A 24,299-nucleotide genomic window follows, 5' to 3' on the forward strand; every position below is an offset into this window, starting at 1 on the left:
CAAAACCATAGTTTTGCACTCCAACCTCTTTTTCTCTAGGCCTGGAACTGCCGAGACCCAAGCTGCTTTTTTTGCCCCAGTCATCCGGGGGCCTCTAAATGAATAACCTCTCACAATTTAAGAAAAGGTTTTCACTATGGGGGTTAGGATTCCCGCAACAGAGCACTTTTAAAACCTGCCGTTCTGAATCTACAGAGTGCTCCCCGTGGTTCCCACCAGCACTGCACGGCTGATCCCAGTTGACCCCCACCACACCGGGCATCCCAGAGCAGCGTGATGAAAACACAAAGCCAGCCAGGACTGTAGGTTACTTGGGAGGAAAAAGCGAGGCCTGGGCCCTGGCCACCAGCACTTGGCAGAGAGCCACGGGCCTGCGATTGGTCCCTTACAGATCCTACGCCTCTGAGGGAGGGCAAGCTCCGGCCCCGCCTTCAACTACAACACTCTCAAGGTCAAAGGCTTTTGCTACCAGCATGGCACAGGATAACCCCCTCGAGAAACACACAGGAAACACCTGACATCTCACTGTTATCCAAGCTCCCACTGCCTCTCATTCACATGGCAGGTCTAAGGCCTCGCACCCCGAGATCCCGCCGATGGGGGTGACTGGGTGAACCCAATGCATTTTCATCTATCTCACTGGGTTCCCGGCTATAATTTGCAGTCCTGCTGTCCAAGTGAAATTTTATGTTTTAGAAAATATTTCCTAATATATGATCCTGAAAACAACCAGGTTTGGGGACTGTCTCCGTCACAGATGTGAAGATACTGAGGCGCACACAGGTCACGTCAGTGGTTTAACCAAGATGAGCTGCCCAGACCCTCAGACAGGGAACCAGGCGTATCCTCCCCCCCACCTGCTGGCAGAGTTCAAAGCCAGGATGGGAGGGTTGGCAGAAACAAGTCCCAATTACCATAATTTATTGAGCACCTACTATATAGTAGGCTTTGGCGTTTTCACAGCTCTTTAGTTTAATCTTCACAATGAACACAAGAACATTTCCTTTCATTGTCGCCATCACGTTCTCTCCAAAGAGGGTTTTCTCTGGAAAAGGGAGGCAGCTGAGCTCAGGGATCAGCCCCACATTGAACCCATGGCCCCGGCCATGTGAGGGCCACCAGGCACTTGGTCTGGGGCCAAGCTAGGCATTGCAGGGGCTCCTGAGCATCACCGGGCAGGCTGGGCTGGGCAAGGCGGAGGAGGACGAGGGGAAAATGTGGGCAAACAAATGGAGCGGAGCCCGTTTATTTGGGCTGGAAGAGGCAACGTTTTTCTGCACTTTTGAACTGTTTTCTCAAGGCCTGCCTCTCCCCTCCCACGCAGGAAACAAACACAGAGACAGGCCTCTTCAGTGTGGCTCCCGTCCGTCGCTGAAGGCTACCCGGGAAAAGCAGAAGGACAAGGTCAAACCCAAGGAGGGAGCCGCCAACAATGGGCAGGGTCCACGAGCAGCAGGTAGGTCCTGGGAGAGGCAAAGGTGGAGCGAAGAGCTGGGTGAGGACCAGAGGAAAAGGGATGGCAAAGCAGAAAAGGAGGAAAGAAAGGAATTGCCGGGGAAAGGGAATATTGGAACATTTCAAACCAGAATAAAGGGAGGACACAGGGGGCCTGGAAGAGCCAGCCACCTATGCCCCATAAGTGGTGTGTTCAGAAAGTAGCATTTTCCCATCCGTCTGGAAGGGAAATTCTCTCTCGGCTTTCTTATTTATTTACACACTATACAAATAATTTTTTAAACCAGAAAAGGGCCACTTTTTTTTTTTTTTTTTACTTTTTTTTCCAATGGGAAAGAGCCCTGCTGGAGATGAAAGCCAGTCTTCAAAACGCCTCGGAGGAAGCTGAACCCCATGTCTCGGTGCTGTGGCAAGAAAAACAAAGTGGACATTCTTCCTGTGTTCTGAGGCTTCTCATGCAGATGTGTTTCCTTTTTAATAAATAAATCTGGGAGAGGAGGAAACGCGCGCTCGCACACACTCGCACAGGGCAAACTGTCTGATTTCAACCCCGGGGAAACCACAATGAAAAGTAAGAACATAGGAGCCCGTTTTTCTCAGCGCAGGGACAAATCCCAAGAGGCCAACACACTGGTCAAACATCTCCCTCCCGAGCTTTCCAAATCCACAAAGGACCCCCTGCTACTGAGTCAGGACAATCCAGGTAGGGCAGGACCGGGGACACAACGGCCACATGCTCTGGTAAGGTCTGTCGAGGTCCTTCCTAGCAGCTCCTCACCCAACATGTTCAGTCGTCGTCTGCTCTTCAAGCCATGGATGGACTGCAACACTTGTTTTTATTTATTTTAAATATATTATATTGATTCCCAACAGAAAGGAAGGGAGAGAGATAGAGAGTCAGAAACATGGACGAGAGAGAAACATAGCTCAGCTGCCTCCTGCACATCTCCCACTGGGGATGTGCCTGCAACCAAGGCACGTGCCCCTGACCAGAATCCAACCTGGGACCGCCCCCACACCAGTCCGCAGGCCAACGCCCCATCCACGGAGCCAAACCGGTTTCGGCTACAATACTTGTTTTGGAATGACACACGTTGAGTTCAAATCGGCCATCTTAGGAGTTCTATCCATTGGACCGGGTTCCATTTGGTAGGAGCCACGTGGAACCACTTCATCTTTCCTTGTCTACCAGCTTTTCACCCTTTTTCACTGGTCCCTCTGCTATCACTTCCACCCAGGTGTTAAAATTCCTTGATCCCTTCGTGATGGCATGGTGTTGGCCATTCCCCCACCCAGAAGCAATCCTGGGAGCCTTTGTTACTAAGAAGAGCCTCTGAGCATCTTACGTGAACCCCGCCCTTCCCAGGAATGAAATGGGGACATGGGGGTAACCATCCTGCTCCGCCCACTTCTGATGGTGCAGAAAAACAATCCCTTTTCTAACAGCCACTCTCCAAAAGCCACCCATGCACCCTGCCCGCCAGGCCCCTGCTCAGTCGCTGCCACTGAGCCATGTCGGCACCACCAGAATCCTAGTAACCTCAAGTAGAGCTTTCCATTTGTCTGCATTAAACATCCCCTTGTTCTGGTCCATGTTTCCACATGTAGAGGTCATTTTTATATCATGCATCTGTCTTCGTCCTATGAGCTTTGCACCATCTGCCACTGACTAAGTAAGCTTCCAGCATCCTTCTCTAATCGGAGCCCCTGACAAAAGCATTGAAGAGGCAATGGCCAAGCTCTGAGCCCCATAAGGTAATACCAGAGACCCTCCATCATCCCGACACCAACATTAACCAAGACCCTTGGGTACAGTTGCTCAACCAGTTACAAATCCTCCTGGCCTGACCATCATTGGACCCACACAGCCTCGTCTTGGCCACAAATACATCATGGAAAGACTTGGGCAGTAGCTCCAATAGAGCCAGCTGGTCTGCCCGTCGTGAGACCTGTTCTTCCCTCAGGTTTCTCACAAGGCAGCTGAGGAGAACAGCAGAGCTGGGATTCAGGTCTCTGCACAGTGTGTGTGTGTGTGTGTGTGTGTGTGTGTGTGTGTGTGTTTGTGTGTGTGTGTTTGTGTGTGTGTGTGTGTTTGTGTATGTGTGTGTATGTGAGGGAGATACGGAGGAGGGGGGGGGGGGAGAGAGAGGAGAGAGAGCAAGCATACCTAACATCAACTGCTGCAGCCACTCCACTTCCAGAAACAATGGGCGCTTAGAGAACAATGGCTGCAGACGAAGTCTCGGTCTATTTATATCTGCCACTGTGGGTCCCAGACAGGAGGAACTGGATGTCTGCCCTGTACACACAGCTCCTACTGGACTCGAGCTGGGAGGAAGATGAGGTCACCAAGACCGTGGCCTGCTTAGGAACAGGCTCCCTCTTTCTCACATGGCCGCTTCTTAATCTACAGGATCTCTCTAGCCAAGTCGTTAGCTGGGCTGCTGTTCACACGCAGCCCCTGTGAGGACAGGAGGTCAGAACAGTACCCACTGCTCAGCCCAGCCCAAAGCAGCGAAGACCTTTCTGCGCAGAGGTCGAAGGAAGGAGGGGCTGTCAGAGGACTGAGCAGTAGATGGAGGTTGACTCTGTGGTCCCAGGAACAGCAGTCCTAACAGGGCTGTTGCTCACACGTGTGTAGGGTGCTACGGAAGAGCTTTCCCATGAGCAAGTCCCCCCTACCCACTTCGGTGGAGCATAATAGAGGCCGAGAGCTGAAATGCAGGACTGTGTGCCTCATGTCTCGGGGAAGACCAGTCTCCCCTTTATTTCAACCCCTTTGGACAATTCCTTCGTAACATTGGAGGGACAGTTTTAATCCCTCCTGACTGTGCTACTTATTTTCTTTATCCTCACTGAAAAGGGCCAGTAGCGGCCACACAAGTCTGACAGACACCGAACTGAAAAGGAGCTGGCCAGGGCTAGGGAAGCAGGCGTGTGGACATGGGAGTGTGCTTCCAGGCCGTCATCCGCTGCATGACCTCCTGCCTCCTTGTGAGTGTCCACCAACAACCCTCAACAGTACTGGGCAACCGACAGAGCCACAACTGCACCCCTGGATCCCGTCCCACCATCCCAGGAATCCCCCAAAGGCAAGAAACTGGGAGCTTAATACAGACATCCCCTAGAAAAGCAACACTAAGTAGGCAGAAAAAAACATACACATGATCATTGTCTTCCTTTCCAGGTAGATAGAGTAGGTTGGCAAACCCATGAGTCCACAGAGCCAAATATCAACAGTACAACTGTTGAAATTTCTTTGGAGAGCCCAATATTTTAAACTTAAACTTCTTCTAAGGCCACTTCTTCAAAATAGACTCACCCAGGCCGTGGTGAGTCTATTGTGGAAGAGCCACACTCAAGGGGCCAAAGAGCCACATGTGGCTCTTGAGCTGCGGTTTGCTGACCACAGGCGTAGGTTATGTTTCAATGACACTATACGGGGAAGTGCATCTCATTCAGAGGGACCCAAAGGCGGGCACGTCCATTGTTTTATTGTTTAAAACCTGAAACGCAGAGCAGGCGTGGGCTGGACACGGCTGGGCCGGTGCACCCACGGACTGGTTAAGAGCCATGCGTTGTGTTACTTCCACACCCCACACTTTACTGACTTCCCAAGTGCAGGAGTCACCTCTGTAGGGTGGTCTAAGACACCTGAACCACCAGCATCACCAAGGTAACATGGGATCAAGCCACCGCAAGCACACACGCCTATGCATCTTCTGTGCTAAGCAGATGGTAGAGACCAAAACCTTCTGATTACCTAAACTACACCGAACTAGGAAGGTCTACTAGTAAGTGGGTGCTTGGCCCACCTCACCTGGTCCAGTACTTCCCGGAAACGCTGTTTCTTAGACTCCTCCCCCGCCCCCTGCTTCCAACAGGCTAAGCTGTCCCTTCCCAAGGGCCCTCGCTGAATCACCCCAGTGTAAGTCAAGAAAGCCACATGGGAGCCACATGGCAGGAGCAGGGAGAAGGCAGAGACGCACACTGCCACCCTGAAGCCAGGCTGACATCAAAGATGCAAATCTTCCCGCCCAGAGCGTTTGGCAAGTTCGTGAGTCAGCCCGTCTCGGCACCTATCACAGCCTGCAGAGGCGCCTGCGCACCAGCTCAAGGCACCACAAAACCATGGCCCTGCCCTAACATGGAGCAGCTGGACTTCACGGCATCAGGCTCCAGGTGCTCAGTAACTCGTGAAATAAAGGCCCCACGCCGCCGTTCCGTACAGGAAATCCAAGCTCATGTCCGTAATGAGGAGTCAGGAATCTGTTGCTTTAAGGGATTTAGGTAATGGTTTCAGAGTCCCAGCTCACGTTTCCTGAGCTGCTAAGGAGGTGCTTAGGATCCAGAGAGATGGCCACAAAGGGATTATGGGTATTCCCCCTAAACCATTAAGTTCACCGAGAAACCTATCTATTGGTGGCGACTCCCAAGTTTGCCTGGACCTACCCAATCTGTCATTTTTGGCCTCTACATCTCTTCAGCTTTGCCCATTTTTGTGGCCTTGAGCATCAGACTATCTCCCTGTCACACTGGTCTCTGCTCCTCTGAGCTACCCTCACCGTGGCCAGAGGATGTACAATGCTCTCTCCAGCGCCAAAGCAGGAAGAGAAATTCACAGAAGTCTCTGTGAAACTTGGACAATTTCTTGGAGCGGTGTGCTCCCCGCTGGCTACTAGGATGCATGAGGAGTAGGTTCCCTGGGGAGAGGGGGAGGAGCCTGCTCTGCCACTGGTCCCACACCATTCCCCTAAGGGACTTAGACATCACCTGGTCTAAGAGACAACAGGCTCAAGGGGGTGACATCAACTTGCCCTTGGCCACACGGTTACTCATTCTAGACGTCTTGCCGCCCTGTCTGCTGTGTTTCTCTCCTCTACGCCGCCGTGTTTACTGACACGTAGCTTCACTGCTATCAAGCTCCCAGATCTTCATTTTGGACAAACACTGTGCCTCTCCACGTTCATAAGAACCGCGGAGAAACGACCCATCCTAAGATCTAACAAACACGACAGAAATTTTCAGTCCTTGGATGCCACCTGTTGCCACCCAGTTTTTGGTAACAATGATCAGGCTCTCTGGTAGACCTTCCTTTTGGGCAGAGATGCCAGTGGAATACCATGGGTGGTAAAGCCAGCCATCTTCATTTGCAGGACACCAGGGGGCTCTAAAACGTGAGGTGTTCTCCTACCCATCCAGAAAGAGTGAAGGCAGCAGTATATGGAAGGGATTCATTATTGACCTTCACCTAAACGCACTGATGGCGAGAACAGATCACCATCCTATCATTCAAAGGTTCTATCCCTTTCACCCCAGTCCCAGCTGTGCTGCAGGTAGGGGAACGAAGACACGGTGACAGGGTTGAGGAGATTCCGCAAACCCCGCCACGGCCAGAATTTGAAATCTGTGGCATCGGCCCGTACAGTGAACTTGACGTATCTAATTCATGAGGCCGTAGGTGCCACTCCAAAAGGCCATGCTCCAGGTCTACATGCCAATGCATTTAGAGGTCAGGGGGCTGAGGGTTCTAGGAGAGATGCATTTAGCTGTGAGCTCCTTTGGCCTCTGCAGGTTTGTTTCTCTCCTTTCAGAATGGCCTTCTCCTCATGGTCCCTGACCCCTCTTTTTTTTTTTTTTTTTTTAAATATATATATATTTTATTGATTTTCTACAGAGAGGAAGTGAGAGGGATAGAGAGCTAGAAACATCGATGAGAAAGAATCATTGATCAGCTGCCTCCTGCACACCCCCCCACTGGAGATGTGCCTGCAACCAAGGCACATGCCCCTGACCGGAATCGAACCTGGGACCTTTCAGTCCTCAGGCCGACGCTCTATCCACTGAGCCAAACCAGTTTTGACCCCCTGACACCTCTTGACTGGGGCCATCTCACAAGCCCACTGTGGAGCAGATAGCTTCAGATGTCTCCCCCAGCAGCAAACCCCAGAGTCTGAGAACCAATTTCCAGATCAATGGGCTGACAGGCCCCTGGGTGGAGAGCAAAGAAAAAGTGCCAGATGCCAAAGGAGGCGGGAGCAGAAGCCACTCGGCGCCTGCCTGCCAGCCTGTGTCAGGTGGGAGAGAGAGAGGCTGGGTGCGCAGCCCTCATCCCCCCAGTAAATGGCTCTGCCCGTCAGGAAGCCATTAGGGAATTGCAGTCGCCACAGCCTCCTCCAGCTCCGGACTGAATACGGTGCTTGCAGCTGGGGGAGGCGCTCATTACCTCCGCTCATCACCTAACCAAGGGAGCCGCCAGAATAAAGCTGAGCGGGTAAGTGAGGGAGGGGGATGGAAATGGTCCATAGAGACTGGGGTGATGCAGGGAGCTCCCCTTCTAAGCCTCAGGCCCAAGGCTGGGGCTCTGCCAGGAAACACAGGTCCATTTCCTCACGCCCCCTGCTCCGCAGCCTCACCCACCTCATCTTTCCTCCAAATGAGCTACTGACTGCTTGCGGGCATGGGGTCTCTTCGGAGAGGTTCCAATGTACTGGAGTTCGATATGATGATGGATGCACAGCTCTGAGAAGGGCTAACACCACCAGATTCTGCACTCGGACATGGTGAAACATGTGTCACGTGAACAGTATCAATTGCATAGCCATCAAAATAAATAAATCTAGAGCAGATCTAGTGAGTTTCCTTCCAGGGAAAAACGAAGGCCAGGCAAGAGCCACAGGCTGGCACCTGCTGCTGCTGAGACAGGAGGCTCTGAATGGAGAAGAGTGTGCTCCTACTGGTGTCCCGAGTGTCCAGGGTGAAGGAGAGGAGAGGTCAGGGGTCACCCGCGAGGGAAGCCTGGTGGGAAAGGCGGATCCATTTCCCGAGGCAGACACCTGGTCTCTCCCACTTCTGCAATAGAGGATGTGGGGATGAGGGGGGGCCCAGCACTGCACAGGCTGGCCCAGCACTCATTCACAGTGACACTGCCTTTTTAGAATGAGGTCCCCATCAGACCTGGCTCTCTCTGGTCCTTTCGTGCTCCTTGGGGGGAGACAAAGGAAAGGCAAGTAGGACAGGGCTCCTGGCTCACACCCACTCGGCCAGGCTCCCTGAACATGAGCAGGGAAAGGTGCAGTCACCATGCTGTGACCAAAGGGATCTTTTGGAAAATTCTTTCCCAAGAGGGGTTATGAGTTCTGTCCCCTGGAATGCCCCAGAGCAGTTCCCATTGGCTCCCGGGCCCTGACTCAGAGGGAGCGGGCACCACCCTCACATGGGGAAATAAACTGACCTGAGGAATGGAGGAGGGCGGAGAGGGGCGGGGAGGGAGGAAGAGGAAGGGGGGAGGGCTGGAGAGAGTAGGAAAGATGGAGGAGAAGGGGACAGGGAAGGCAAGTGCTGACTCAGATTCAGGGAACACACAGATGAAATTTCCAGGTCCTTCCAGAGCCGGGCGGGCTGGCAGCATTCAGAGCGCCTTCTCTGAGCCTCCCCCTCACACCCCACTCACTCCAGTTGGGATCCAGCCCTGCCTTGGCAGCCAGCTCATGGCTGCTTTATAATATACTGAATTAGTCACCGGATTAGCAAGCCCATTTACACACATTGGCGCACAGCTGTTTAAAGACACAGGATCCCCTTTTCCGAGGTGCCAGATCCTGGCTATAAATCAACCCCCTGTGACTGGCAACGATCATCCTCCAGCGGGGGCCCGGGTTCCTGCAGACGCCTCCCTCCCGCCCCAAAGCACTTCAGGGAAAGTCTGCTGGGGCCGGGAGGGTCTCCCGGGCCTTGGCTGGGGCCCAGAAGGGACAGGGGTGTGGGGAAGAAAGGACGGTCCATGCCGAAGCTGGTTTGGCTCAGTGGATAGAGCATTGGTCTGTGGACTGAAAGGTCTCTAGTTCCATTCCGGTCAAGGGCATGTACCTTGGTTGCAGGCACATCTCCGGTAAGGGGTGTGCAGGAGGCAGCTGGTCGATGTTTCTCTCTCATCAATGTTTCTAGCTCTCTATCCCTCTCCCTTCCTCTCTGTAAGAAATCAATAAAATATATATATATATTTTAAAAAGAAAGGATGGTCTAAATGGATGCACTGGCCTGGCCATGGAAGGCAGCCTGGCTCAGGAAGGGACAGTCAGGGAGGACACAGTTTCAGTCCTGGCTTCCTGGATTCATCCATGGAGTTTTCCTCCCAAAGCTCAGACGCCCAAGTCACTCCCATCGAAGAAAGGACTCCAGGGCGCAAAGGAGAGCAGTTGGGCAACCAAGTCCAGATAAGGACGATTCCAGTAAAAGGCCTGGTCTGCCTGCATGAGGCCAGGGATGCTTGCAAGCTGGGAGTGGTGAGACCTGCCCCCTCGCTCGGGGCTGCTGAAGGTGCGTGAGAAGAAGCCATGGTGACCCTGGCCACAGGGCCTGTGCTGGCCCACTTGGTTACGGGGGTGTCAAGTGGAAAATTTTTTGTAACCAGGTTAACAGTAAACCACAGTTTTAACAACCACTGAAGTAATAACAGCCCCGTCAGCTGAACGTTTGTACAAAATACGGTGCCCGCAAGATAATGATTTTAAAAAAAATACCGTGCCCTGGGGTGGTGCAAGAGCATTTTACAGGATTTCTCTAGAAGCCTTACAAGAGCCCTGCCAGCTCTCTTCATTACGAAAGGATTAGAGAAAGGAAAGCTTCAGGGCGTTCCATGCTTTACCTATGGACAAATCAGCAAGCAGGATGTCAAACACAGGGCTGTCTCCCCTCCAGAGCAGCTTTCAATCCTGGGCACCAGGGTGCCTGCATGGAGGGATGTCTTGTAACCAAAATAATGAATGAGAGGCTGTGCAATTCAGGGACAATGATTTCTTTCTTTCTTTCTTTCTTTTTTAAGTGGCATTTTATTTTTTTAAATATATTTTATTAATTTTTTTTTTACAGAGGGGAAGGGAGAAGGACAGAGAGCTGGAAACATCGATGAGAGAGAAACATCGACCAGCTGCCTCCTGCACAACCCCTACTGGGGATGTGCCCAAAACCAAGGTACGTGCCTTTGACCGGAATCGAACCTGGGACCTTTCAGTCCACAGACCGGATGCTCTGTCCACTGAGCAACACCGGTTTTTGGCAATGATTACTTTCTAGGGAGCAGCCCCAATGCAAATCCCTTCCCTCGGACGTAGAGGCCTCCTCTTCTCTAAATTTTAAGATTAGGGTAAGAAACGTGGGGCATAAACAAATGCCCCAGATGGCTATAACAACCAAATACTGGAATCATCCCATGTGTGTTTGTTTCTCTGCAAACATTCCGATGGCATCAAGTGGCCTCAAGGTCTTGCCTGTCCCGCAGGCTTGGAGAATTCTCAAGCCCCAGTGGAAGCTCTGACTTCATTCCTCAGTTTCCCAATCTGGACAATGGGGGCCAATGCATGCCCATTCTGTGAGCAAGTTCAATAAATTTAGTAAATTTAGTTAGCCACTTTTCATGTGCCCATTTTGAAGCTGGAAATGCAAATTAGACATCAGGTGAACCTTTTTTTTTTTTTCTTTTTTCTTTTTTTTTTTCTCTCTCTCTCTATTACACATCCCAATGGTGGATATTTATAGATATCCTGAATGGTTTCTGCCCTCTCCCCTCATCATGAGTAGCCTAAAAGGCACTCCACACAGAAGAATGTCCCAAGAATCAAAGCCTCAGATGAGAATACTGGCAAATTTCCTCTAGAAACAGACTCTGAGTTTGTAGGGCTTTGTGACTGGATAGATCAAAGTTCCAATCTGTGACCTGAGAGCTCTCTGATTGGAAAAATTACCGGGGATTTTCCAAAATCCAATCTCTTTATCGTTGCAGGGCTGTCTGAAGAATGTGATGGTGTGAAACACCTTAGTCAGTGCGCTGCACATAGTAGGTGCTCTTATGTTTCACTGTTCTCTCTCTACAACTGAACATGTACAGAGACCAAAAGCAAGCGCCAGCAGTTTTGAAAAGCATTTTGGTTTCCATGAAGAGGCAAGAAAGGTGTGAGATTGAACTCTTGATCTTGTGTGAAATCAAGGATGCATTTCCTGTACACACACGCAAACACACACGTGACTCACCCTCAGAGAGTCCGTCTGTGCTCAGAATCACCACTCTGCATCACAGCTCCCGCTAATCCAAAACACTCCGGGGATGGCCAGCAACTCCAGAGCGCTTTCTCCACGTGAACTCATGAACTCCCCCCACTGTCTCCCAAGAAAGGCTGCTTGCTCATGGGGAGCACCCTTTTCCCAGTGCAGTGGTCGGCAAACTGCGGCTCCCGAGCCACATGCGGCTCTTTGGCTCCTTGAGTTTTTAGCAAAGGCCAACTTAGAAGTATTTTAATTAAGTTAATAACAATGTACTACCTACATAGTTTAAGTTTAAAATTTTGGGCTTTCAAAAGGAATTTCAATCGTTGTACTGTTGATAGTTGGCTCTGTGGACTAATGAGTTTGCCGACCACTGTCCCAGAGGAGCACAGAGGTGGTTTGGAGAGTCGGCTCTTACCAGGCAGCTCAGAGCAGAAGCAGACTTGGGTGCCCTGATTCTCACCCAGGCACCGAAAGGCAAAAGGGTGGCCACCTATAGGTGGACCTGCCTGGCTGTCAGTCCAGAAAAATGTCCTAACTATTCCCAAGTGGCAGAGGGGGAGGCCGGGAGGAGGGCATGAGCCAGAGGCCTGCATACCCATGTGAGGAGACACACTAAGATGTGCTTTACAAGCCTGCCTCATCCCGTACACAAACATGCACACTGAACACTATGATCTCACTGTGGCTGCAATCAGACGAACCGAACCCTTACCTCTGCTTCCCGATCCCACCTCCTGCTCCCCAATAATCTAGAGGCCCTTTACCAGGGCATTGCTGGCTACTTAGCATCACACACGGGTCCCTCCAAAGGATCTACAGGTACTTCTGTTTTTTTTAAGGGCCAACAGGCTCCTGCTCAATGTAACCACCTGGGGTTTGGCCTTGGGCTGCCCTGGCTTCCAGAATGAAGCAAACAAGGAGGGAGAGGGCCTATGTTATGGCAAGAAGGACACATTGTATTCGAGAGATAAGCAAATAGAACTTTACTAAACTCTGTGTAGGTACCTGGTGCCATAGCAAATGCCCCTACTCCAAACAGAAACTAACATGGGGGGGGGGGGGAGGGAAGGATTCAGGCATCTAAGATGTCATTAATTCGTTTATGTGTCTTTCCCATAACATACAGTATGCGATTCAGAGGTTTGGGGGGTGTTTTCCTTTTTCCTGATCTGCTCCTCCAGTTAGCTGAAGGTCCTCCCAGTCATTCAGGTTTGCTAAAAAGAGTAAACTGAGGCACGGAAGACCATGTGCATATATTTCAAAGTAAGAAAGCAGAGGTGAGCTCTAACCGGTTTGGCTCAGTGGACAGAGCGTTGGCCTGCGCACTGAAGGGTCCCGGGTTCAATTCCGGTCAAGGGCATTTACCTTGGTTGCGGGCACATCCCCAATAAGGGGTGTGCAGGAGGCAGCTGATCGATGTTTCTCCTTTGCCGATGTTTCTAACTCTCTATCCCTCTCCCTTCCTCTCTGTAAAAAGCAATAAAATATTATTTTTTTTTTAAAAAAAAGAAGTACCCATAGATAAACTCTACCCTATTATCAAGGGCAGTGTTTCTTGTCTTTCTCCCCAAACTGGCATGCTTCTGAAAAAAAAGAGTAACTGTGATGGGCCTTTCTCAAAATGCAGACATAAATAACATCAAGAAAACTATGTTCAAATAATGCCTGCGTGTGCGCGGTGATGCTATCTTGCTGCCAAAAAAGCGGTCTTTGCAAAGCTTCCTGGACAGACGGACAGAAGGTGAGGGAGCCCAAGGCAGGGGTAGCCTGTCCGCCCAGGCTCTGCGGGTCCAGACACCATTCCTTCAGCCACCAGGAACCAGGGGGGCCGGGCCCTACCCCCAGACAGACAGGAGGCAGGGACCTGACTCCGTGGGGATGCCTGGAAGAGGCAGGAGGTGGCTCCGAGCAACACCAGGAGGGACTGTTCCTGTACAGAGCGGTGCCCTCGGTGAAACAAGCGCCCCGCACAGACCACAGGCTCAGCCCTGAGGATGCAGCTGGGCCCAGCTGCCTCGCCTCCCGGACCCCCACCTCCCTCCACCTCCTTCCTCCAGATCAGAGCCCGCCACGCTGGAGCTGCCTTCCGCTGCTGTAACTGTAGCAGAGGCCTGTGGAGAAAGGAAGCTGTTTCGTGGAGGGCGACCAAGAGGAAGGTCTGACCCCGGGCCTAGAGTCACCCCCAGACAATGCGCCGGTGTGTCTGTCCCTGTAAGCAGGGCCACTGACAATGCCTAAGGTCTCTTTCTGAGAAAGGCAACCTTCACAGCTACACTCAAAACTCCCCAGGTGATGAAAGCGTGATCAACAGAACTGGGGGATGAGCACAATTTGGGGGAGAAGGCAGGTTATTTTGGCAACCGCTGGAATGACAGTCCCTGCTCTCTGGAGGCCCTGATTATTTTTTTCTTTTTTTTTTTTTTCTTTTATATATTTTACTGATTTTTTACAGAGAGGAAGGAGAGGGATAGAGAGCTAGAAACATGGATGAGAGAGAAACATCGACCAGCTGCCTCCTGTACACCCCCCACCAGGGATGTGCCCGCAACCAAGGTACATGCCCTTGACCAGAATCGAACCTGGGACCTTTCAGTCTGCAGGCCGACGCTCTATCCACTGAGCCAAACAGTTTCGGTGGCCCTGATTATTTTCAATGTGAGAGTCACAAAATGTCAGTGTCTAGAGCAACCTCACAGGCCATCATCCCCGGTTCATTTCTTTGACTCATGAAGACCATGAGGTCCAAGGTCACAGGGATAAACAATTGCGAAGCCAGGGCTGGAATCAAGGCCTCCAGTCAGCGGCAGGCCCCCCGGAATGGTCATGGTATTTATTCCATACATGGTGTTTATTCATACAAGGCTGATGGGTCTCCCTTTATAACGCGTTAATTCTCATGACATCCTAGGCCTTGAATTGCTATTGGAGGACAGAAGACAACATATGCATACTGTATAGAATGAACTTAAATCTTAGGCAAAGCATATTGAACAGATGGGGGGGGGGGGGAGTAGGAACGCTAGAAGTACTGAAGTCCTCACATGGGAATTCTGCTGAAAACTCTCTGGTGAGACCTTTTCTGAAGGGAATTTTAGAGTCAGACCAACAGCACCCTCTGACTTGAAGTGTACATGATCGATAACTAAGGAGTGGCCCTGGCACAAAACTGTAATTGCACACACAAAAAAACTCACAAATTGGCAGCAGGCATTTCTAAATACTTCACAACCCAGGCACCTACCCTTAGCAGACCTAGGAATGCCCTGGCCTGGCCTGACCTAGTTTCTTTATTTTCCATTCATGCCTTGAAAATGTTTACCTCATTGATTCCATCAAGCTCTGAGGTTTAACACCTAGCCTGATAAGCTGATATAGAGGTTTTAACAGCTAACATCTTGAGGGTGAAGTAAAGTAATTTTTATTTTATTTTATTAAATAAACTTTATTTTATTAAAAATAATAAAAATAAAAAAGTTGCCTCTCTCACAAGGCTCTTCACTAACACTGCTCTGTCCTAAAACATCTCCCTTCTTTCAAAGGCAAAATTCACCCTGGGATTCCAGATCCCCTCACATACGTCTTGCCTCACACTTCCTCCTCTCTTCTCTTCCTACAATCAGTATTTTTCTTCATATTTATTTAAGCCTTCCTCTCACTCCAAACATTTGGAATTCTTCCCACGCTGTCTTCTACATCTAAAACCTAAAACCATCCTCGCCCTGTCCTTAGGCCTCCTTCAAATGCTTCTGAAATACCCCTTTCTCCCTGAAGCCGGCCCATGAACTCATCCCAGCCTAGCACTGTTGGTAGAAGGGGCCTCACATATGGACACCCACGTATTTCCATCAATTCCAACAGTGGTCTCCTGCACCTCTAGCCATGGAAGCACCTGGAACACCAGGACTAGTTGGCCTGGGTTCTCCTGACCAGCCACACCCCGGGAGGGGCGACCGGTACTCAGAAATGATGACATCCATGCTGACCAACCTGGTCGCCGGAGACTCCAGACCCAACCCATAGGAGGACTTTTCCAAAAGTCTATGAAACGTCACTTACATTCCTTCATTCCTTTCCTCATTCGTGCCTTTTGTTGTTGCCTTGGTTTGTTTATACTTTTGTACTTTTTTCTTGTTATCATTCCTCTTCCTTTCTCCTTTGGCCAAAAGGGATGTTGCAATTGAATCCACCGTTCCCTTCCTCCCTCCCTAAAGAATTGACTTGTTTTTACTTTTTAGTGTTACCCACTTTAACGGTATAAAAACTTTTTTTTTTTTTTTTGCCCCATTTGGTTCCAACAGTAGAACTTCTCATTTTGGCTAATCATTAAAACGAAACAACAGTTTTGTCTTCACTTGTGTAATGATGACACTCCCCGCTACTCAAAAGTTTCTCCTTTCTCTCTCTTTCTCTCTCTCTCTTCCTCCAAGCAGAAAGTTGACAGGGCCTCTGCAGAACCTTGCAAAGCCAAAGTGAACACCTTAGCATCACCACCCAAAGCTACCAAGAGGTTTCAGATGCTTGAAATGAACTCGTTTGAGGTTGATTTTTAATCGTTTCTCAGGCGCTGAGAAATACTACATTATGCGTCAAAAACATTTAAAAATATAACCCATGCTTAGGGAGAAAACCACACTGCACTTTAGATTGCCTCAAGCTCTTCATCTGGTCCTTTCAGCTCACTTTGGATGGTCTAAACCAGGGGTCTTCAAACTACGGCCCGCAGGCCACATGTGGCCCGCAGAGAAGTCTGATCCTGCCCTCCAGGTTTTTTGGGCAGTGAGCGCAGCCGAGGTGTTACAGTAGGAATTAGTAGTTCATATAGTCCGGCCCTCCAGCTCTCTGAGGGACCGTGATCTGGCCCCCACTTTAAAAAGTTTGAGGACCCCTGGTCTAAACCCTAAGATTAACAACTCAGAGTAAATGTTAAAAAAGAATATTATTATTCAAATTCCGTGTCTAAGTAGCTGACTCTCCTCTGCTGGGAGAACCCAGCAATCAGTCACAGCGCCCATGACACTGTCAAAAGCGCCCAGGTATAGACAGCACATTATATGACCTTCCAGTCTATACACCATCAAGATCCAAAACCCAATAGCCTGAAACTTCCCACTGCTATTCTGGGTCTTAAAGCATGATCCGGGCAATAGTTTGCGATTTTCAGAGAAAGAACTAAATGCTACAGAAAAGAACTGAAATAAGTCGATGGGGCAGTAAGAAGCCACTTAAAGGGTCCAGGCAAAGGCTGGCACCCAAGCCGGAGACCCTGGGAAGCACCTGGGAAACAGAATGAAACTCGGCCAAATAATCAATAAATATTTATGGGCCCGAACAACAATATTTTGAGTGTGTCTGTAAGCATGGCTCGCTGCCAGGGAAACTGGATCTCTTGCAACCTACGCTACATACAGCCCGACTTCTTTCTGTGTCTGCATGGGGACTCTGAGCTGCCCGGTTGCATGAAAAAGGTAACTCAGGCCGAAACCGGGTTGGCTCAGTGGATAGAGCATTGGCTTGCGGACTCAAGGGTCCCAGGTTCGATCCTGGTCAAGGGCATGTACCTTGGTTGCGGGCACATCCCCAGTAGGGGGTGTGCAGGAGGCAGTTGATTAATGTTTCTCTCTCATCCATGTTTCTAACTCTCTATCCCTCTCTCTTCCTCTCTGTAGAAAATCAATAAAATATATATTAAAAATTTTTTTTTAAAAAAAGTAACACAGATAGGCACGGGGCTTCCAAAAGGGAGCCAGGGAAGAGGAGTCTGTTTTATGCCATTTGAAAAACTTCTACTGACAGGGTAAAAAAAAAAAAAAAAAAAAAAAAAAAAAAGGGTGGGGGGGGATCTTTAACCCAGCTGCAAAAAAAAAAAAAAAAAAAAAAAAAGTAGCTCTAGACGCATGCCAAGCAGAGATGAGAGATGTGGGCACTGTCTTGGCATTCCTAACCCTGGGTCAAGAAAAGCTTAGCAGTGAGGAGCAGAGAAGAGACCTAGAATGTGGAGAACAGGGAGGCATGTCCCATCTGAGAGTCTGTCTCAGCAGAGACATGGGGCCAACCTCCCCTGTTGGGGCAGCCAGATAAAAACATGGCGACTGTGTTGTTAACACACGAATTCCTCTGTGATGACTGCATGAGCCTGAGGATGCTGGTTATGTGGAGAAAAGGCTCCCCATCTGGCAGGGGGAGAGGAGCCGGTACCTCAGGCTCAGACAAGGAGCCTGCTGTCTGGCTGCTTCTCCATCAGCCATGAGCTATGGAGGGCGGGCGGGTCTGCAGGTAGAACAGTAGGGGCTCAGTTTCCCCCTTGGGCCGGAATAACTGCAGACAGTGTGCCCTGGTCCATGCAATGGACTTGAAAACATTAAATTTTAGGCTTTGAAAAACACTAAATTTTAGGCCAAAAAAAAAAACCCAAACACACACACAAAAAAAATTCTTGCTGCACAAACAGCAAAGGTAGGTACCTCCGGCCTCTTTGCAAGCAGGAGAATTCAACTAACACCATGTAAAGAAAGTGAACTTCATTGCCGGCCTGTCTCTCATCGCCCAGCGTGTAAGCGAGATGCCAGGAAGGGCAGCGTCCGTGATGAAAGAGGTGGAACAAGCCGAGTCAGGAGCCGCGGGAAGGATGCGACCTTGGAAGTGAATATAAGCACCTCCCCACCTGTGCGAGGGTGAGCACCCTGGGGAGACAAGAGCCCTGGGTCTCTGCTTGGTGGTCAGAGGCTAACATTGCTGGGCCCTTCCAGCATCTTCCTGAAGCACAAGGTCTGGCGACGGTGCCTGGACGGGCTCTTTCCCCAGGCTCAGCGGAGTCATGCAGGGTGGCTGGGAGCCCTGCACCTTTTAAACCCCCAAAGCACCAACCATCACTGCCTTCTCATCGCCCCCTCTTTTATTTATTTTTAAATATATTTTTATTGATTTCAGAGGAGAGGAGAGAGAGAGAGATAGAAACATCAATGAGAGAGAACCATTGATAAGCTGCCTCCTGCATACCCCACACCAGAGATGGAGTCTGCAACCCACGCATGTGCCCTTGGCCGGAATTGAACCCCAGACCCTTCAGTCCGCAGGCTGCCACTCTATCCACTGAGCCAAACCGGCGAGGGCCCTCTTCTAATTTCCACAGTTTCTAAGAATAACACTGTATTTTTTATTTTTAGGCATAAAATGCCTGCAACAGCTGATCAGGTTGCAATTTTCTAACAGTGTGGCCTTGGGTGAGTTATGCACCTCTCTGTATATTATTTTCCTCCTCCCCCCGCCCAGAATGTCAAAGAGCAATTGTAAGTTAGCATGGCAAGTACTGATGCAGGCTCTACCTGTATCAGGAAGACCCCTATAGGGGTGAATGCAAAAATCTCCCTTCAATGCAAACTCATGGAATGCCACCACAGCCCCAGGTCATTCCTTCTGCAAACTTGAGAGGCGTCCAGTGGTGCTGCCCCCGAGCCTCTGTAGTTAACCTGTGCTCCAGCCTGGCTTTGTTGAAAAGCCCCGACCTGCACTGACCACCTCTGGGTTTGCACAGAGTCCCATGGAGCTCAGAGCAAGCTGGCTCTGGCAGGCTGACCAGGGCTGGTTTGTCTCCTAGAGGGAGGTGATCTCCTACAGGGTGGTCTGGTCTCTTTAAGAAAGAAAAAAAAAAAGTTGCCCAGACCAAAAAAACACACACAAAAAAAAAACAACACACAACAACAACAACAAAAAACTCAGCAATACAAACCAACCAAAAATGCCAGGAATGCAAGCTCTGCCAACCAAATAAATAAATAAAATGTGAGATGCTTTATAATAGCTGGACACGATGCATTTCTCAAGCCTGCATAACTGAAATACCCTACTTTTCCATCCGCCCTGCAAATGTCCTGGTGGCCTTCTAGTCTTGGTGGCTGTTTGGATCTGAGGTAGCACTGACAAAGCCTGTCATCCAAAGTAACTAACGGACCTTTGTGCCTTTAGCTCTGACAGGAGAGACCTGGCGATCCTCTGAAAGTTACCCATCTCCCTGTGTGCTCTCTGGAGATCTCCACGAAGCAGGAGAAGACGATCCCTTTAACTGTACTCCTCTCATACCCAATGAGGTACAGACTACAGCGGTAGCCCCCAATCCAACATTTTAAGGGCCCCTGAAAATTCTACCCCAATCGGGGTCACTGTTTTGTTGACTTGTTTTCTAGTTAACTGTTCAAGAGAATGTATTATGGGTCAGGCACTGTTTTAAGAATCATAGGTTTGCACACATTTGTAGGTTTATTTCTCATGTCCACCCATGAGGTAGAACAATGACTACACTCATCAATGTAGGAGCTGGAGCACAGAGAGATTAAGCCATTTGCCCCAAGTCACACAGCTAGGAAGGGGCAGAGAGGGGATTCCAACTCAGACAGGTTGGCCCCAGAGCCCAAGCTCTGAGCCGCTGGGGTCCTTAAGTCACTAATGAGGTGGCCTGTGGGTTAGGGAGGGGTTTAAACACAGCGAACAAGAAATCCTGGTAGCCTGGAAACTCTGCCTCCTCCTTGTCTACACTGATGGAGATACACAGACTGATGAGAGAGACGGGGAGAGGGACAAAGCGTCTTCCTATCTCTAAGGTCCCCAATGGATGGACATCCTTTCCTCGGGCCCAAGGGAGGCCAAATCTTTTACTCTTGTAAAGCGACACACATCCAGTTAGGACTCTTGCTCTTCTCTGGGCATCACACTCCCCTTGCCAAGAAGGTGGAGGGGGAAGGAGACAAAAACGGAAGCAGCTTGGGAATGTATTTGTGTTGGCACCCAGCCTCCACCCCCGTCCCCAGCAAGGTCCCCACTGGGAGGGGACTCCATGGACACTCAATTGCTTTGTTTGTTTTAGCCCACTTAAGATCCAAGAACCAAAACTGATTTGGCTCAGTGGATAGAGCATCGGCCTGTGGACTGAAAGGTCCCAGGTTCTATTCTGGTCAGGGGCATGTACCTTGGTTGCGGGCACATCCCTAGTAAGAGGTGTGCAGGAGGCAGCTGATCGATGTTTCTCTCTCGTCGATGTTTCTTACTCTCTTCCTCTCTGTAAAAAATCTATAAAATATATTAAAAAAAAAAAAAAAGATTTGAGAACCCTGCCCCACACATTGCCATCAACATGGTCTACCTTCCCACGCCAGAGGAAAATGCAAGGCCAATGTCATTTTGAAGCACAGAAATGTCAATTCGGGCCCCAACACTGTCAAAAATACTGGGGGGGGGGGTCTCCATCTAGAACAAAGGTTCCTGATCAAGTCCTAGTCACAGACACAGGCAAACAATCCAGCCCTCCTGTCCCTCCCTGCTCCCCAACTCCCCGCCTCCCTGCCTCTGGCTCTCCCATGGGAGTGGGGGACAGAGTGGGGTGGGAGGAAGAGACCTAGTTGAACTATTTAAACCAGATAAGATCCCAAAACGAGTTTGTCTCCTCACCTAAGGAACTAAACAACCCGGAGACTCGTCTTGGCAAATACTGAAGTCCCAGCTGTGGACACAAAGCCACGCTGCGAGAAGTTAAACTTTAAACACATGTCTCATACGGTCTGGTGGGCAAGGCAAAGCCCAGCGCGGCCAGGGTCTTCTCCTCCCACAACAAAGCGGGCGGCCGGGCCTGCGTGCTTTCCATCCCTGCACCTGCACAAGGTTGAAGCCGCCACGGGAGGTTCTCTGCTGAGCTTTGCAATGGTAGCTCGCAGTACTGCTCTAGGTGGCAGCGGACACTGAAGTGAAAAGCAGGGAGGAACTCCTTGTCCTTCGGCCCAGAGCTCACTAGATAGTCTCAGGTGAGGGACTCGCCTTCTCTGGGCCTCTCTTTCCCTCTCCCCGCTGTGGGGAATGGGGATACTGTTCACACATGTGTCTAAACGCCCGGGATTTAACTCACTGGAACTTGATGATTATAATCTACATATGTGCTTTCAAGTTTCTCCCTTTATTTCCCCCAAAGATGGTTCCAGAAATAAAGCTTCATGACAAAGAATGGCAGAAAACTGCCCGACCCCTGGGACCAGCTAAAATGTTATCGTATTGAAGGTTGCTTACATGGTTTGTTAACCTTGTATTTTTCAAAGAAAAAGAAGAGAAAAAAAAAGAGGGGCCTATAAAGGCGTTTATTTGAAAGGATGTGACTGTAACATTAGGCCTTCTTCTACCCATTTTACAGATGGGAAAACGAAGGGAAGTTATGTATCCAGGGTTTGTTTTTATCAACAACCCACATAGCAGCCTAATATACTTAACCTCTCTAAAACCTAACGTTTAATTACTTGAAAGTTGCTCCAGCTGTTTACTGTGATCTAAAACTTGGGTTGCCAGGGACTTTTTTTATTTGTTCTCAGCTTCTGGGCTCCCTGTAGGCATGTGAACGGACGTAGCCACACCATACTCCCCACACGCCCCAATCATTCTGTGGACACTCGTATCAACAAGCCGCTCCGAAGGAAAAGACCTACTAGCTGCACATATGTGTCTCTGCAGGACACGACCCTTTCGCTTCTTGCCTCTATGGTTGGAACCAGCTGTGCCTAACAAAGCGTATTCTGGCTTCCTTGGACCCCCCCCCCCCCCCAAAGGCAACTGTCACAGGGACGTGAGTTTTGAATTGTGGTTCTCTGTGCCTGAGAGGTCTCTACTTCTAGTGGATTTCAGCATTGCTCTCACCACCCTCCGCCATCCTTCTGAGGACACACAAGCTAGAATCTTCTCTGCTTACTTCTCAGTGACCCAAACTGGGGCTGAGAGAGGACGTGCCCTGTCTTTACTGATATCTCTGAAAAGACCCTCCAAGTGACAAAACATAAGGCTTGGCTTGTGTTGAAGGTGCAATCGGATTCAGAAAGAGTTAAAATGCACAACTATTGTAGTTCTCCTGGCAGAGGCGAGGAAGGGGAAGCCATGGGGAGCAGCAGCTAAACGAATGGAGAAGCTGATGCCCACTTACACACACGACTGACTGCCATTCATGATTCTCCCAAAAGCAGCGCCTTTTCCCTGTATCTCTCTAACTTCCCCTTCATCATCACAGATCTCAAAGGAGAGCTGGTGGTGCCTTATTCTAGAAGCAATCATCTTTTGCTTCTTAAGCGGCATTTATTCCAGGAATAATGGAATGTCAGGCTCCGCAAAACTGCTCAGCACCAAAAAAAAAAAAACTGCCTAAGGCAACATGAGATTTCTTTCCCACCCTTTTCTGCTTAAAGTCCTTCAAATCAAAGAGGAGGAGGCCACTGCCACCCACTAACTAACTTAACGGAAGACCAAAGTGGGGTGTTGGCATCTGTAGTCCCAGAGGGCAGATGAGAAGAAAAAAAAAAAAATGGCCAAAGTGAGTAAGCTCCATGAAAAGCATCAGCGTGCTTCCCGAAATGAAAATACCCATTTCCACTCTCCTCCCACCTCCTTGTCCTTTAGCCAGAAAAAAAAGAGGGGCTAGGAAGCTAAGGGACCGGTGACAGGGGAGCAAGACATCTGAACCGGCCCTGGAGGGCCAGCCAGTTAGACACCTTTCCCCCTCTGACTGCCCAGGACCCCCTCATCCAGGTCCATTTCTGGGGGATGCAGAGTTGGGTGTCCTCTGTGGGTGTCCATTCCCCAAACGTGAAGAGGGGAGGGGGGGGGGAAACCAGAGGGTTCTTGCTCATTTGGAAAAAAAAATACAGAAGCGGAATGGGGGGTGCTGGACACTCTATAAGCTTTTTCCCACTCTCCACAAAAAAAAACACAGCTGTGAAAATAAATACCACCCCCAAACCTGGGTCCCAGGCCACCAACAGTCCTCTCTCCTGCCTCCTTCAGCTGCCACAGGCATCGCCCGCTCCCGCTCGGACACAAACGCACAGCCTGCGAGGACATTTGGGGGCGCCTGGGGGGAGAAGTGGAGGAGAGACGCGGACCCCCCAGAGCTGGGCAGTGCGCGCCTCTGGGCAGTTGCCACTCACTCACTCACCCGGGGAGGGGAACAGCTCCAGGTCCACTTTCTCCGTCTTGATGATGGTGAGGGTCGGCTTGAGATCCACGGCCGCCTTCATGGTGCCAGGCGCGAAGGGCGGCAGACAGGGTGCTAGCAAGTTTGCTGTGATTCTTGTTGTTGTTGCTTTTTTTTTTTTTTTTTTTTAACGGGAATCGTCACGGGGGAAAGGGGGACACGGGAGCAATCCGGTGTTCTTCCCTCGCGTCTCAAATTCCCGTGACTTCCCCCACCCCTGCGCCCAGGAGGTGCTCGCCCGGCACTCCCGGCGAAGTTGGCACTTTGTGGGGCAAGTCGCGCGCTCGGGTCCCGGGATCGCCCGCTCCGCGCCGCTCCCTCCGCGCCCGCTCCCTCCGCTCGGCCGCCGGCCGCCTCCGCTTCTCCGCTCCTCGCCGCCGCTCCTCCCCGGAGCCGCTCGCAGGTCCTCCTCCCGCGCGCGCTCTCCCCTCCTCTTTAGGGCGTTTCTCTCCGCGCCGAGCCGGGCGCCCACCGCATCCCCCTGGACCTCCGCGGGGGGGAGGGCGGGCGGGACGCGGGGCGGGGCGGGGCCGGGACGGACCCGCAGCCAATCGCGAGCGGCCGCCCAAAGTGAAAGGGAGGTGGGCGGGGCTCCTGCAGCGGGCGCCCCGCCCCGCACCCCGGACCCCGGGTCAGGCCCGGAGGAGTGGGCGTGGAGCTGGGTGCGCCTCCGGCCAGGGGGGTGGGGGGCTTGGGCACGGATCCGCGGGGAGCAGGCTGCGTGCAGAGTCTCCCCGACCTTCGGGAAAGTCCCCCCTGATTCTCCACGCATTCTTGTGGGCTTGGTCACCCACTCCGGCATAGTTTTGAA

General features: G+C 50.7%; 1 protein-coding gene across 2 annotated transcripts in view; it reads right to left on the reverse strand.

Moving 5' to 3' along the window:
• ETS1 (ETS proto-oncogene 1, transcription factor) overlaps positions 1–24,002 on the reverse strand; it is a 67,921-nt gene extending 43,919 nt beyond the window's left edge. Inside the window, exon 1 of one of the 2 annotated variants that reach the window (XM_084867726.1) lies at positions 23,450–24,002. In XM_084867726.1, coding sequence (XP_084723852.1) covers positions 23,450–23,531 — 82 coding nt within the window. In that variant the 5' untranslated portion in view covers positions 23,532–24,002. The remainder of the gene's footprint in view (positions 1–23,449) is intronic. The other variant, XM_084867725.1, reaches the window with a different exon arrangement.
• Between the last annotated feature and the right edge of the window lie 297 nt (positions 24,003–24,299).

The sequence above is a fragment of the Pipistrellus hanaki genome (genome assembly GCF_964339955.1).
Source record: "Pipistrellus hanaki genome assembly, chromosome: 19".
NCBI lineage: Eukaryota > Metazoa > Chordata > Mammalia > Chiroptera > Vespertilionidae > Pipistrellus > Pipistrellus hanaki.